The sequence below is a fragment of the Drosophila montana genome, unplaced genomic scaffold (genome assembly GCF_035044405.1).
Source record: "Drosophila montana isolate Dmon_TW-CO22-7 unplaced genomic scaffold, ASM3504440v1 contig_3231_1, whole genome shotgun sequence".
Taxonomy (NCBI): Eukaryota; Metazoa; Arthropoda; class Insecta; order Diptera; family Drosophilidae; genus Drosophila; species Drosophila montana.
The window spans coordinates 553,923-567,679 of NW_026998113.1; the positions used below are offsets into that span (position 1 = coordinate 553,923).

General features: G+C 38.8%; 2 protein-coding genes across 8 annotated transcripts in view; one reads left to right on the forward strand and one right to left on the reverse strand.

Annotated features, from left to right (window-relative positions):
- The window catches only part of Fife (fife), a 45,138-nt gene that overhangs the window by 4,518 nt on the left and 26,863 nt on the right, over positions 1-13,757 (reverse strand). The window contains exons 12-14 of one of the 4 annotated variants that reach the window (XM_064690043.1): positions 7,501-7,682; positions 6,549-7,282; positions 4,428-6,195 (exon numbers count right to left, since the gene is read on the reverse strand). In XM_064690043.1, the coding sequence (XP_064546113.1) occupies positions 6,128-6,195; positions 6,549-7,282; positions 7,501-7,682 (984 nt within the window). In that variant the 3' untranslated portion in view covers positions 4,428-6,127. Of the gene's footprint in view, positions 1-4,427; positions 6,196-6,548; positions 7,283-7,500; positions 7,683-13,757 lie in introns of those variants that run through there. The other 3 variants (XM_064690042.1, XM_064690040.1, XM_064690044.1) reach the window with 3 other exon arrangements.
- LOC135433805 (synaptic vesicle glycoprotein 2B-like) lies at positions 354-4,440 on the forward strand. 4 transcript variants are annotated; one of them, XM_064690048.1, is made up of 11 exons: positions 354-703; positions 771-1,095; positions 1,145-1,266; positions 1,322-1,625; positions 1,688-1,789; positions 2,441-2,567; positions 2,621-2,895; positions 2,951-3,078; positions 3,138-3,883; positions 3,967-4,088; positions 4,155-4,440. In XM_064690048.1, the coding sequence occupies exons 1-9, from the start codon at positions 664-666 to the stop codon at positions 3,173-3,175; spliced, it is 1,461 nt and encodes a 486-aa protein (XP_064546118.1). In that variant the 5' UTR covers positions 354-663; the 3' UTR covers positions 3,176-3,883; positions 3,967-4,088; positions 4,155-4,440. The 4 variants fall into 4 exon arrangements, with proteins under 4 accessions (XP_064546118.1, XP_064546116.1, XP_064546115.1 ...); XM_064690046.1 differs by lacking the exons at positions 354-703; positions 771-1,095 and having other exon boundaries at positions 1,126-1,266; positions 3,138-3,897; XM_064690045.1 differs by lacking the exons at positions 354-703; positions 771-1,095 and having other exon boundaries at positions 1,126-1,266; positions 3,967-4,102.

Here is a 13,757-nt window from a genome sequence, read left to right on the forward strand (position 1 = left end):
GCTCTAGGGGAAGAGAAATGCTTTTAGCTATACAAAACAAACATGCAGAACAACAGCTAAGAAATGTCACAGTGCGTATGCGTGTTATTTTAATGTACATATACATATATGCATGTGTAAAATTTGTGTGTGTTTATTATTGTAATTGAAATTGGTTTATATTTTCATATTAAGTAGCTGTGCGGGCGATGTTATTGGAAATCTTTATGTTCTTTACTTTTATCTTTAAATGAATTACATTTTTTGCTTGAGTGTTTTGTCGACTATTCAACAATACAAAATATGTATATCTTTGAATCCTAAGATCTCGGCTAGTCTGCTTATTTAACAAAATGTAATTTTTTTTATATTTATTCCAGTGCACTACAATATTTATTTTCTCTATTTTACTTGTTACGTAGTTAAAACTCAAATCCTCTTGCATAAACCAATGTATATAAATTAAACTGTATTTGTCATCTAGTCTCCAGAATGTGGTTTATTGCCGATTATTCCAATTCAAAACATCTGCACTTTTTAATAAAACATTAAGACAGATATTAAGCTGTATTCTCAACTATTTGGCATTTGTCCCACAAAAACTTGAATTCTCCCAAATTTTGATAACATTTTCTTAGGCTACCGAATTTTAAAGGGATTTTCAAAATCGTTCTCAAGTGAAATATGGCTAATGTGGACATTGACGATGTGTTCAATACACTTGGTAAGCGTGTGCAGAATTTCGATCTGCGGCTGCAATTGCTCAGCTCTGTGTTCCGCGGCATTTACAGGCTTTGGCCGCATGCAAATGATTATATTTTTTGGCTGTGCAATGCAACAGTTTTATGTGACCAACGAGCAGTTCGGCATCTCGCTGATAACTGTGGCAGCCAGGTGTGAACTTGGCATCGGTAACCATCACTTGTCCTGGCTGATGACCGCGGGGCTGATGGCGCAAGTCTGCACCAGCCACTATATGGGCTACAAGTCGGATGAGATCGGTCGCCGCAAGCTGCTGCTCATCACCTCCACGCTGACCATATTCACCTCGTTTATATCGTCGCTGATGCCAGAGTTCTGGTCGTATCTTGTGATGCGTTTCATCAACGGCTGCGTGTAAGTCTGGTGAATGTTTGCTAATATTTCATGCATTTGTTCTCGGCAGTCTAACAGGTCCTGGCATGGCGGTGATCACGTACATGGGCGAGTTCACCAAGATCAAGCTGCGGCCCATGGTGCTCAATTTTCTGTGCTATTCCATTGGCATCAGCATGCTGTATGTGCCAGGTAAGTGCTCTGCATGTATCGAGACAGATGCCCACTGTTCCGCCTCTACACACAGCTTCTGCGTTGGTGATATTGCCGCAAAATATACACCTTAAGATATCCGGCGACTATGCGATTAGCGGCTGGCGTGTGCTCAGTATGACCAATCTGCTGCCTGGCATCCTTTCTGTGCTTATTCTCTTGCCCATGCCTGAAAGTCCCAAGTACTATCTGTCCGTCCAGAAAACGCAAGAGGCGCTCGACGTCCTGGAGATGTGCTGTCGGTACAACAAGGGCAAGAATGTAACGCTTAAAAGTCTGGGCATCGAGTCTGTGACGCAGTCAAATCTACGCCGTGATTCCCTGCTACCTGATAAAAAGTGAGTAGCGATAATACTAACAAGCAGCTGTGCACCTTCTGCTCAAACTAACTATTCCACAGCTTTTTCCGACGTGTCTGGAACGATACGAAGCCCCTGCTGCAAGGCAACAATGCCCGCTACATGCTGCTCGTTATTGGAATTATGTTTTTTATGTTTGCCACGTGAGTATCTGGTTTAATTGTCCTCGAAGAGGATATTTCGCACATAATATATATCTTTTCTTCGATCAGAATTAGCTGACCTTTTTGCGGGTTAAATATCTACCCTGAGTCCACTTGAAAATGGGATATATCGATTTCGTGTAAATGTATGTTGCATACAGACGTTATTATATATATATTTATTGAAAGCTCCTGACACTGGGTCTATTGTAGCTTCACGGGGTTGCCGTGCTATTCATAGTGGGTGGTTATTTGGATGCAATAGCTGTTACCCAGTAGATGGTCACTTAAATCAAGCTAGGAATATAATATTCTTGATCAGTACCACAAGCTGAGTTGAGTTAGCTATGTTCGTCTGTCTGCTCCTTTGCTTAGTTATTGTATTTCCCGCGTCAATCTCGGGAAATACAATAACTAGGGAGAATGGATATAATCTCTCATACCATAAGCAGCATGAGTCGATCTATTTACGGAATCTCGCACCATTTCCATAAAATCATAACGACATAGTCGATTCTAAGAGAAGAAAGTTGGAATGTTTGTAATGGCTGCTTGCCCCTGGGTTCAGGGTATCTACTAGTTGAGCATTCTCATATATATATATATATCTATGTATTTATTATGCATCTAAATAAATATACGTGTTTATAGCGGTGCTGTGCTGACGGTTTGGATGCCGCGCGTCATCAAAATGACGGAGGAAAGCGAAGAAAGTATGATACTCTGTGATGTGTTAAAAGCATCTGGCGCTCGGAATACCAGTACGGTCATTTCCAAGGTTCGTTGTTTCATCAATGCGCTAGACCAGAACTTAAAATAGCCAATTTCTAGTGCCATTTGGCTACATCTAATCTGCTCGCTTGCATTTATCATGGTGGCGCCTGTTTGGCGGGATTCATGCTAATCAGTGTCTTGTTAATTTGTCTTAACCGTAAGCCAATTCTGGTGGGCTTCTCGGTCCTTTCCACTTTGTCAGGTTTCATGCTCAACCTTGTCATCCGCGATGAGCTGGTCATTGCGGCATTTGTCCTGCTCGTTGTGCCAACTTTGTGTAGTATGCGACTGACGTTGACTGTGATCATCGATGTGGTAGCCACGCATTTGAGGTGAGAGTCTGTCGCCTATTATCAAACAGATTTCCACCATTTTTTTTCCCTGCAGAAGCAAAGCTGTGGCCCTGGCGATGATGTTTGGTCGCTTTGGCGTTCTGGTGGGCAGTATATTTGTGGGCTATACTCTGAATTGCTGCTGCTTGGTAACATTCAATGTGTACGTGGCGGGCATGGCAAGTAAGTGGCCGATGCATATGGTGCGTATGCTTGATATTGTAAAGCTCCTTTTTATGCAGTTACCATTTTGCTCATCTTTTTCCTACCGGAGAACTAAGAACTAAGTCGCACAGGCTTTGCTTATTTGGATTGTACTTGTTTGGTTATTTCTATAAATTTACAAAATATTCAACTTTTCTTTTTCTCAATATGACCACGGTGGATGTGGATGATGTCTGGCAGTCCGGCAATTGCCAAAACGGAGAGGATGAGCGTGCTTATGATACGTTTAATCATCTATGTTTGAGAATTTGTGGTCGGAATTTAGCCAGCCTGGGTGTGACGCTTATTACTCCTGGACCTCCGCGCCTCAGTTTGATGCAACCTGCTAAATTTTTCAGATGCTTTTGGAATGATATGGTTACATTGCTAAGAAGACTATATTTTAAGAATTTTCTGCTCGTCAGCGTCGTGATTTCAGGATTCTTCTTTGTGTGAGCTGCTGTGGCATTACTTTTGGGCATTATATATCGCCATATATATGCTCTGTAAACTAGGCCGATCGGATTTTCTGCGATATGATCTATAGCAGCGCATTATGGGATAGTACGCATAAAAGTTGGGTTTTCTCAGACCTGCCACTCGATTACTGGGGTGGCGCCTTTTTGTTAGCCTCCTTTTCTATTAGCCTAATTCTGTTTTAACACATCGAATTTTAGTTCCATTTTGCAATGCATCAGTGGCGACACTGCATCTTAGCAATGTGTTTCAGTAGTTTTGCATTGACTACTTCCGTTATAATTGAGGTGGTGTCCACGCGTATGAGGTAAGCATCCAACAGTGCGTATGGGTAATAAGGAATATCTGGCTTGCTAATCAAGTTAATTGTTTTTACTTTTTATGTTTCAGAGGCAAAGCCATCACCTTATGTTGGGTCGCACGACTGTTATCATAGCCTCTCACCAAATTGGGAATTTCATGTGGACTGACTGCTTGATATTATTCAATTTTTTTTGTACTTTTTGTTGGCGGTAAATTGCACTGGGTGCGTATACTTAATTTGCTCTTGACAAAATATCTTGGCTTTGTGATTGCAGCGGTCGCCGTTGTCATATTGTTTTTACCAACTAAGGGTTATGCACATGAGTGATTTATATATTTTTAATACCACGGCGGGGCCTGTGACGTGATATGCATATTTATATAATAGTTGTCGAGAGCGTCAAGCTTCATTATCAGCTGATTCAAACAGTCAATCAATCATTCAATCAATTGAGCGCACAATACAGAATGTGGCCAAAGGGTTTATGGCAAGAGTTCAAAGATTTTTTTTGCCAATGCCCTTTTAAGTAAAAATAAAATATATGTCAAACTTTTCTCAGAGCTGTGTGTGTGTGTATTATGCGAAGCAAAATAAATTTCAGTGGAACGCAGCGAAGAGTGAGGCGAAACACATTGAAAAGCAGGGCCAAAACTGAAAAGGCCAAACTGCCGCAGCATCTAAGGATAGATTCGCATCGGCGATTTTTAAGTGTTGAGTAACACGTCTTTTTTCATTACGTAACAAATTCGTTTCTACACTAATTTTCTTGACTCTTGGAATTTCCATGTATTTTATTTATTATTTTAGAATGAAATTCACTTCTTAGGCTTTCGTATATTTTATTTTGCTTTCAAACAAAATATTCCATTTTCTTTAGTTTCTTTCAGCAGGTTTCCTTGCCGTGTTTTTCTTTCGTGACATCAACACGCAAACATTTGCCATAGCTCCCATTTTTGTGGGTAGTTGAAATTAGAGTCAGAGTTGGGGCCGCGGCTGATTTCCATATTTAACGGCTTGTTTGTGGCTCATCAAGAGGACGTCCCATTTGGCTGTTGTTTTCCCTTTTTCTTTAATATTTGCTTAACTTTGTGTGCTTCTTCGTCTACTTGATTTTTCTTTTGCTTGTGCCTTATGCGGCTTTTCATATTTTGCGTGTCGCTTGCTTTTAAAAGTTAATTTCAAGGCTGAGCTATTTTTCGGTTCTGCGGAAGGGTTCATGGCAGGCGTCAAGGAGTTGTCAGCCAACAGGTAATAGGGCGTGGCAGCTCGCTGGCTGGGCGTGAGTGTGAATGTGTGTGTGGGTGTGTGTGTATGGCTTTGCATTTTAAATAAAATTTGCTGAGGCTGCTTTGTTGCTTGGCGCAAATAACAGCAATAAGCTGAATTAAGCTCAACCAAATGATGGCATCAAAAGTTTTCCCGAGTCCTGGGACTTGACTTATCCGCTATTTTTTGTGCACGCGCAACCCAGGTCTTTCATGTGCTTGTATGTGAAGGTTTGGTTGTGTTTGTGTGTGTGGGTGTGGGCATTAATAATATACCAGAAGCTGTACAGGGTGAGTGGCAAGCGGAGTTCTTAAGCTCAGGCAGCGTGCACAGGTAAATTGTGTGTGTCGCAGTGTGTGTTAATTAAGTGGCATGCAGCTAGAATTTTGTACTAACAATTCTTTAAAGGCCTTAAGAGATTGAAATAAGCCAAAGTGAAGCACTAGTCGGGCAGAACTGAAACACAAAACTTAAACTGAAAACGAAAATTCATTTTGCATTCTTACCAGTGGGTGAGTTCGTGGTTTTTGTGTGTTTAAATACTTTTGCTTTGCATTGCTGTTGTTGTTTGTATTGTTTTATAAATGTTAACATATATTTTGTTTCTTTTGCAATAACATAAACTATTATGCTGCCAAGCTCAATTTGCAGTGTGGTTTTTGCAATGTGTCTCGTATAATTTACAAAAAAAGATTTTTGAGATTTTTGGTGTTTTTACTTAGTTGCTTTCGATTACTTAGTTGCTGTTGTGGTTTCTGGCTTAGTTATTTAATTTAATTATTGCCGTGCAAAGAGTGGTTTTTAAATTGAATATCAGAATTTGTGTAGTTTAGAGCTTTTGATTAGGTTTGGAACCGAGGTTTAGGTGTCGGGTGCTGAGAGAGTTCTTTAATAATTTGCTTGCATTATTTATAATCATTGGAAGTTAACGGGATTTATTGTTTATTGCTTAGTTAATTGAATATTGTGTGATATGGTTTATCATTTAGTGTTTGTCCAGTTAGTGTAGGGTGTGTCAAAGCTTTGATAATGCGACACCGATATTGTGGCTAATAGTGAGAAAGATATGGGAAAGCAAAGAAATTAGATAGACAGTTGTAAATAGAGGCCAATGCAATATATATGTTATGTATATATAGTTAGTATATAGTTGCTAGACTGAGGCAGAAAGTAGTACCAGACACACAGCAAGCCAGGTTCAGTGAGTGTGAAAAGAGAGAAAGAGGGGGGGGGTGGTAGAAAGACAGTGGTGGGGTATCATGACAGCTCAGAGAGAGTTTGTTTAGTTGGGAGCACACTTTGGAGAAAGGTCTCCTTTATCTTTATGAAATCATAACAGCTGCATCCCGAACCCAGCTGAAAGGTAAATAATTAACCTAAGCTACTTGGTATCGATACTTACGTCGCGAACCCATGCGCTTGTTCTGCTCGGTGCCCAGGCTCATTGTGCGTCCCAGCTCGCCGCGTACAGCTTTTAAGGACTTCAAGATCTCATCCGGATCGCGTCGTGCAACTGAGGAGCGACGCCGGCCCACAAGATATGATGTGGGTGGCGTGGCCATGGCATCCTCCTCCAGCCGATTCTTTTCGGCATCCTGAAAACTTGAACGACGCGAGCCCGGCAATGAGCGCGAGAAGTCCTTACCCAACTGATATACCTCGACTTCCAATGTCTCTGATTGCGATGAGCCGCGTCGCGAGCCCGCTATCCAAGCATGATCCGGATGTAGCAATGATGCACCGTCCCCTATCGAATCAACATCATCCGATATGGAGCGCTGCATATTGTAATCCCGACGCAGCAAACGTGCCATATCGCCACAATGGCCAGCACCCGCAGCAATGGAGCCTCGTGGCGAGACGCTTGGCGACTTGCTGATGCTAATGCCACGCAGCCCCTTTGGGTCCTCCAGACGACACCAGATGGCCTGGTCATCGAGAAATGCCTGCTGCAGCTCAATGTTGCATTCGCCCAGAAATATGGACTCTGTATGCGGCACCAGATCCCACAATTGTATGTCTATATAGCGATCCATCAAGCTGTCGGCCTTCACATGGGCAAAGGTCAAGGTTGCATTCCAAATGGGATTCTGAGTGGGCCGACTGACCTCCGTTTGCTGCACGCTGCCGTCGCCGCTGCAGTAGCAAGAGGATAATCGAGAGTTAATACATATATATTATACAGCATTAATAGAAAAGACACAAAGAAAATGCTGTAGAGAAAGGTTTGGGTATATTTGTAAATAAGTTAAGTAGTCACAATTAGAGATTATTGATGTTTGCTGCATAAGAGCTTTAACAGCTCGATAAAGAGGCTTTAATAGATGGGTTAAACATTTTAACGGTACACTTACCACTTGGGCAATATGCGAACTTTGGCATATGCTTCCGGCAGATTGCCATGCCCGTATGCCTCATCGCGTAATGCTAGATCATCGCCAGCCATTAGGGATACGACCAATTCGGTGCGTTCCGCATGATACCAAACCTGTATTTGGACACGGCCGCTGACCATTTTCTCCCGTGCAATTTGCTCCTGCGGTTGAGAGAAGTATTAGTACATAGATCCAATACGACAGAACAACAACTCGAAGCATGTAAAAAAGGCTGCGCTGTACAAGTTTTAGCTTAATATTTAGTTAGTGGATTATATTAGCCTAATGCCTACATATGTAACGCATTGAATCTTTACTCTTTAGTTTATTATTCAACTCGCATATTTACAGTTGCTTGATTGTGTTGCTGTAGTTGTTCTTGTTGTTGTTGTTGTGTACATAACTGAACAACAAATTAAAGCAATAAAAACATAAATAAAACTAATTAAACGGGTGAAAATAAAGGCAGAGGCACATACACATATGGAGAGAGCGAGCAAGGGCAGAGACACAGAGTGAAAGTAAAGGAAATGAAAAGCATGCGAAAATGCAGTGCATAGCCACAGGCGTTACACAGACACATGCACATAAACATACACATACCCATACAAAAAGGCATGCATAGTTACATGTAAATGATGCTTGAATAAGCGCACGTTATAGCACACACACACACACGCACAGACACAGAGATATATTTGTATTTACATTGACCACACGGAGAACCGCAAATGCCATCTGCTGTGGGCGCTGACTAGCGTTTTTTTATTTGTACTTCACCTCCTCCTCCCATTCCCCCTGTCGGCACATCCCACTCAAACGGAAGTCATTGCTGCGCAGTTGCGCATAAGAGTCATTGTTGCTGCTGCTGCTGATGTTGTTGTTGGCATAGTGTTGTGTTTATTATACTTGGGTGTGTTGAATATAGCGCAGCCTCATAAAATATTCATAGCGTGTATATGCGCACAGTAATAACAATAACAACAACAACAACAGCAACAGCAACAGCTGAAACGAATGTCGAACTGTCTGGCGTACAGAGAGCACTGCAATGGCAACGGAAGCCGCCATATTGCAATAACGTGTGTCAAAACGGAAATGGACCACACACACACACACACACATCCAAATGTATTTGAGGAACTGTTGCTCGGTGCGCGCGTGTCTGTGTGTGTGTGTAGCAACTCTTTATGGCAGTGCCAAAAAGTTTATTACATTACGAGACACATTTCTCGTCTGTTGGGTGGGAAGGGGGCCACACGAAATCGAATTCGTGCGGGGCGTTTATGAGGCAGAAGCGCGCACTTATCTAAAGGTAAACAGCACACACACACGCGCACACGAGCGCGCGCACATAAATACACATGCAGAGGGCCAGGATTATTGAAGTTGATCAAAATGGCTGGCTGGCAGGCAGCGATAAGTGCCCAAACACTTGAAAAACTTTGCAGCAGAAGGCTAACACAAGACAAGGGCAACGGAGGGGGCTGTTGCCTTTCAAAGGCAATGCCGATAATAATGACGACGGCGCTGCCTGAATTGTTGTTAAAAGTTTTCTAATTTTCGACATTTCAAACATTTTATGCCTGCCAGCTGTCAATTAAAGGCGACAGCACCTGTTGCTGACAGCCGCCAGGGCCCAAAACAAGGTCCCAGACCACCCACCCTACAACCAATGAGCGCTGTGGCAGGAGTCAACTGTTGCCTGCTCTTTGGGCGTAATGAAAAACTCGCACGCTAACTTGACACCTGCCCCAGACACACACACCCCCACACACACACTCACACACTCACACAGATACGCAGAGACAGTGTCTCAAAGTTGTGGCGCTTAAACCGCAGCTAGGCAAAGGCCTGTAGTTGCTTGCCCCCTGTTACCTGCCCTCTACTCCCCCGACTGCTTGTTTGTGCGTGTGGCAAAAGTAACTAAAATTGATAGTAAACTTTGCGTCTACGGTGCGTATGAATAATAAATGCAGTGCAGACAGTCACAACGGAAGACATTCAGCAGACACAAGACTAAGTTTACGAATATACGGTTAAATACGATGTTATATGAGTTTGAAGCGTGCAAGAGAATATACATTTATATAAATAAAAAATCACATATATATATAATTAGCTACTCATACTTTTGGGCGACTCAATCCCCTTGATATATATATATACACGCACACACATATATGTATAGTATTTATAGATAAGTCAATGTATTTTAAATTTCAATTCATTATGTCTAAGGGTCCGCTACATATATGCATATGTCAATGAAATTATTACATTCAATAAAAGAATCAATCAATCATAAAGTCAGACGCGAAACAGCATTGCTCATCAATCAATCAATCGCATTGATGACACTAATTTTTTCCTACTGCTTCCGCAGCTTGTTCTGCTCTGCTTTTTTTTTATTTTTATATTTTTGTTGATATTGTTTTTGTCATCGTTATTTAATATACTGCATATATTTTGTTGAGGCAAAAACCAAGTGATCTATTTAGTATTATTTTTGAGTTGCTGCATTTTGCTGCAGTTTTATTTTGGTTTAGATTATTTTTAATATTCATTGCCATAACTCGTGCCAGCTGGGGTTACAATTCTTGTACAGGTGGAAATGAAAATTTAGTTCATATACAATCGGTAGTAGGGTTTTGTTTATTAAATATATATATATGTTTAATATAAAGTTTTATAGTTAAATGCATTTGTATTAGTTGCAAGTTGTTTAAAGAAATGCTAATCGGTTTTAGATTAAAGAGCCACTAAATGCTAGTCAAACAAATTGTATTGGTAGGCTTTGCGGTACATGTTATGCAAATTAAGCAAAATGCAATCAAGTTAAAGAAATAGTTGGTAAAATTGAGAGACAAATGAAAAATATCAAAATTTATATGAAAATATTTAAAAAGATACCAAAACTGAAAGTTTTAAGTTGTTTTTGTATGTGTTCTTTGTTGTTCTTTGTAAATCTGCCAAGCGACCCTTCATAAAAGCAGCTAACACTAATACAGATCTTAAAGCTGTCCTCATTAAGCTAGTACATTACAATTAATGTTCCTTGTATACAAATAGATTACTTTTTTTTTGTATATACAAACAAAAAATAGATTAGATTGAATTGGAATAGTAGGTAGTATTTACTGCAAGGTGTGTGAATAGTAAGTTTATTACAAGGCTTCGCTTTGTTAAGACAACTAGAGAAAGTGTAAAACGTTATGCAACACTATGTACGAGTATAGTTTAGAGAGAGAGAGAGAGGTAGAAAGAGGGGGAATCATTGAAGAGTCAAGAAATATGCATAAACCGAAACGAAATGAAACGTTGGGTAAGGATAGGTAAACATTTGCTAAGCGAAACGTAAACAAAAGCTCACAAATTGACAGAGAAATGGAAAATTGTTCACAAGGACACAGCGCAGCGAAAAAACGGGGCGCGTACGTAACAGTAACAAAGAAAAATGTATTTTCATATATTTTTATATATATTAAAAAAACAAAGCAGAAGAAACAAAAGTTCAAAGGAAAACAAAAATAAAGAAAAGCGCACACATTTCTTTTTATATTTTTGTGGGCATTACAATATATAAGTACAACTTATAGAACCTATCTATATTACACTGGTTTTGGTATTATTGAAAGGATTTTTTGCTAGCGGGCTTTACTTTCGTTTTTTTTTTTTGGGAGTGCTAGAACTGTACAAGTTATTAAGATATATATAGTCGGTTTTATGTATATATTTTGTATGGGATGCTTCATTTACATGTTGGGTATTGATAGAGTTGTTTTGTTCATTTACCATTTGGCGGGCATCGAAATGGGGTGCGTTCGTGTCGAGGCTGGAATCTTGAAACTGGCTGCATACAAAAGTTATAAAACGAATTTCCAGGCATTTCATATTTGATATTCTTTTTTGCAGTTAATATAGAGAGACTTTATTTTTCACGTTTCTTTTACTTTTCAAATCATTAGCACATTGGTATGCGTTAAATTTTCAAAATAACTGGGTGTATATAGATATCGTATAGAATTGTAAAGTTATGTATACATGGGTATATATATATATATATATAGGTATAAAGATAAGCGACTGACTTTCATAAATGTGATTAAATTTCCTGCCAGCGGCTCCATTTATATAGCTCGTACTGGAGCTCTTCTGTTTTCACCCTTTTACTTTTAATTAAACATATACATACAAAAAAATGTCAATGCAACAACTTGCGCCAAAAATACAATTACAGTCATCAGTTTTCATGTTTCTCATATAATCATTTTATAGAGTTCTCATTTTGGATTGTACGTAGGTCAATAGCTGGGGGGAAGTAGTACATAGTTATACATATGAGTACGTATGTACATATATATATATATGTGTGTAATTCAACAAGTTGTATAAGGACTATCAATACATAGGTACAAGTACAGTTATAAGTATGTGTGTGTGTGTGTGTGTGTGTGTGTGTGTGTGTGTGTGTGTGTGTGTGTGTGTGTGTGTGTGTGTGTGTGTGTGTGTGTGTGTGTGTGTGTGTGTGTGTGTGTGTGTGTGTGTGTGTGTGTGTGTGTGTGTGTGTGTGTGTGTGTGTGTGTGTGTGTGTGTGTGTGTGTGTGTGTGTGTGTGTGTGTGTGTAGAGGCTCTACAACGTGTACTTTACAAAACCAAAGTTCAATTTTATCACCCATCTGACAGGAGTTACACAGCTAAGCAGCAGCTTTAGTTAATGGTATTTTAGTAAGAGTCTAAAACGTAGTTTTATTATTTTTTCTGTTTCTTTCAAGAAATGATTTATATTTCATTTAGCACTTTGTTATTGTGGGTTCATCATATAAGTAATTATCAGTAGGTGGGCTCCACGATCTATTGAATATATATAATCGCGCTTTCTCTAAAATATTATTTATGTTAAACATTTACAAACACAGCACTAACAATGACATTACACACAAATACAAATGTGTATAGGTGTTGATATAGGCGTATGCACTATATGTATATGTATGCAAAATACATATACATCAATTACTTATGATTGGGTCCAAAAATGCGTAAAACTGTCGTATATGCATATGTACCATTTAAGGAAGTTGGGTTCAATTTTGCTTCATTTTTTTTGTTTCGGTTAAAAAACATTTAAACATTTCAACAACAAGCTACTTATTTGTTTTGGGTTTTGGATTGTTTTTTTTTTTTGTTTTCTTCCAACTTTTTGCACATTTTCTTTGCTACTTATATAAAGTTAATAACATTTAAAACACACATAAATATATAGTTAAACTCTGCTACAATTTGCACTATTAACGTTTATAAAGTTTTTGTGTTTGTTTTGTTTCTATATAAATAGTATTTAATAACTGTTCACTGCGTTTTGGCCAACTATTCTCATTTAGCTTGGCCCAAAACCCAGCTCAGCTGTTTTTATAGTAATTCTTAGTAGTTGTTCATTTATTGTATCGATTTGTAGAGCCTAATTTAATGGTACTACACAAGCTGCGTATATAGGAAAATCTTTAAAAATTCGTCACTGTCTTCGGCTGCAGACAATTACTCAGAGTAGAGACGACTAACAATTATGTAAAACTTTATGTTCAGCTTATAAATCTATTGTTGGTGCTTTGTTCTTACTGTGTTTTACAGGCAATTCGATTGCCCAAGAGAAGGTTCAACTAACACAAAATATATGTCGAGTAATGGATACTATAAGGTGCTATATAACGCATATCGAAATCGTTAGTATAGTATTAGTATTGAGCATTCGTAGCTAAGCTAATTCCTTTGTTTAGTTTATAGTAACCTTAAACGTAGTCACTTCTATTTCTAGTTAAGTAGTTGACATATACTATATTATATACGTTGTTTTTGTATTTGGTTTTTGTTTTTAGTTCACTAACAATTATTTCTACCAACACCGAAAAATAAATATAATATAATTATTGTGATTATATGACAAAATAGCAAAGAACACATTTAGCCATAGCCATTTGTTTATGGTTAGTTAGTGGTAGTAAGTTATATTAAGAATCAACCGAAACGAAAAACACATAGAAATCAAATCAGAATATAATCATATATTTTTAACTAATATTAGCTACTACAAATACAAATCTCGTATTTGAAACATAATCAAAAATATCGATAAATCATAAAAACCGTTTGTAAAGTGGATTGAAATAGGGGTGAGTTTTTTTTATAGCACTGAAGCTGCACTGAAATATGCCAAATGATTTCATATACTGTGAGCA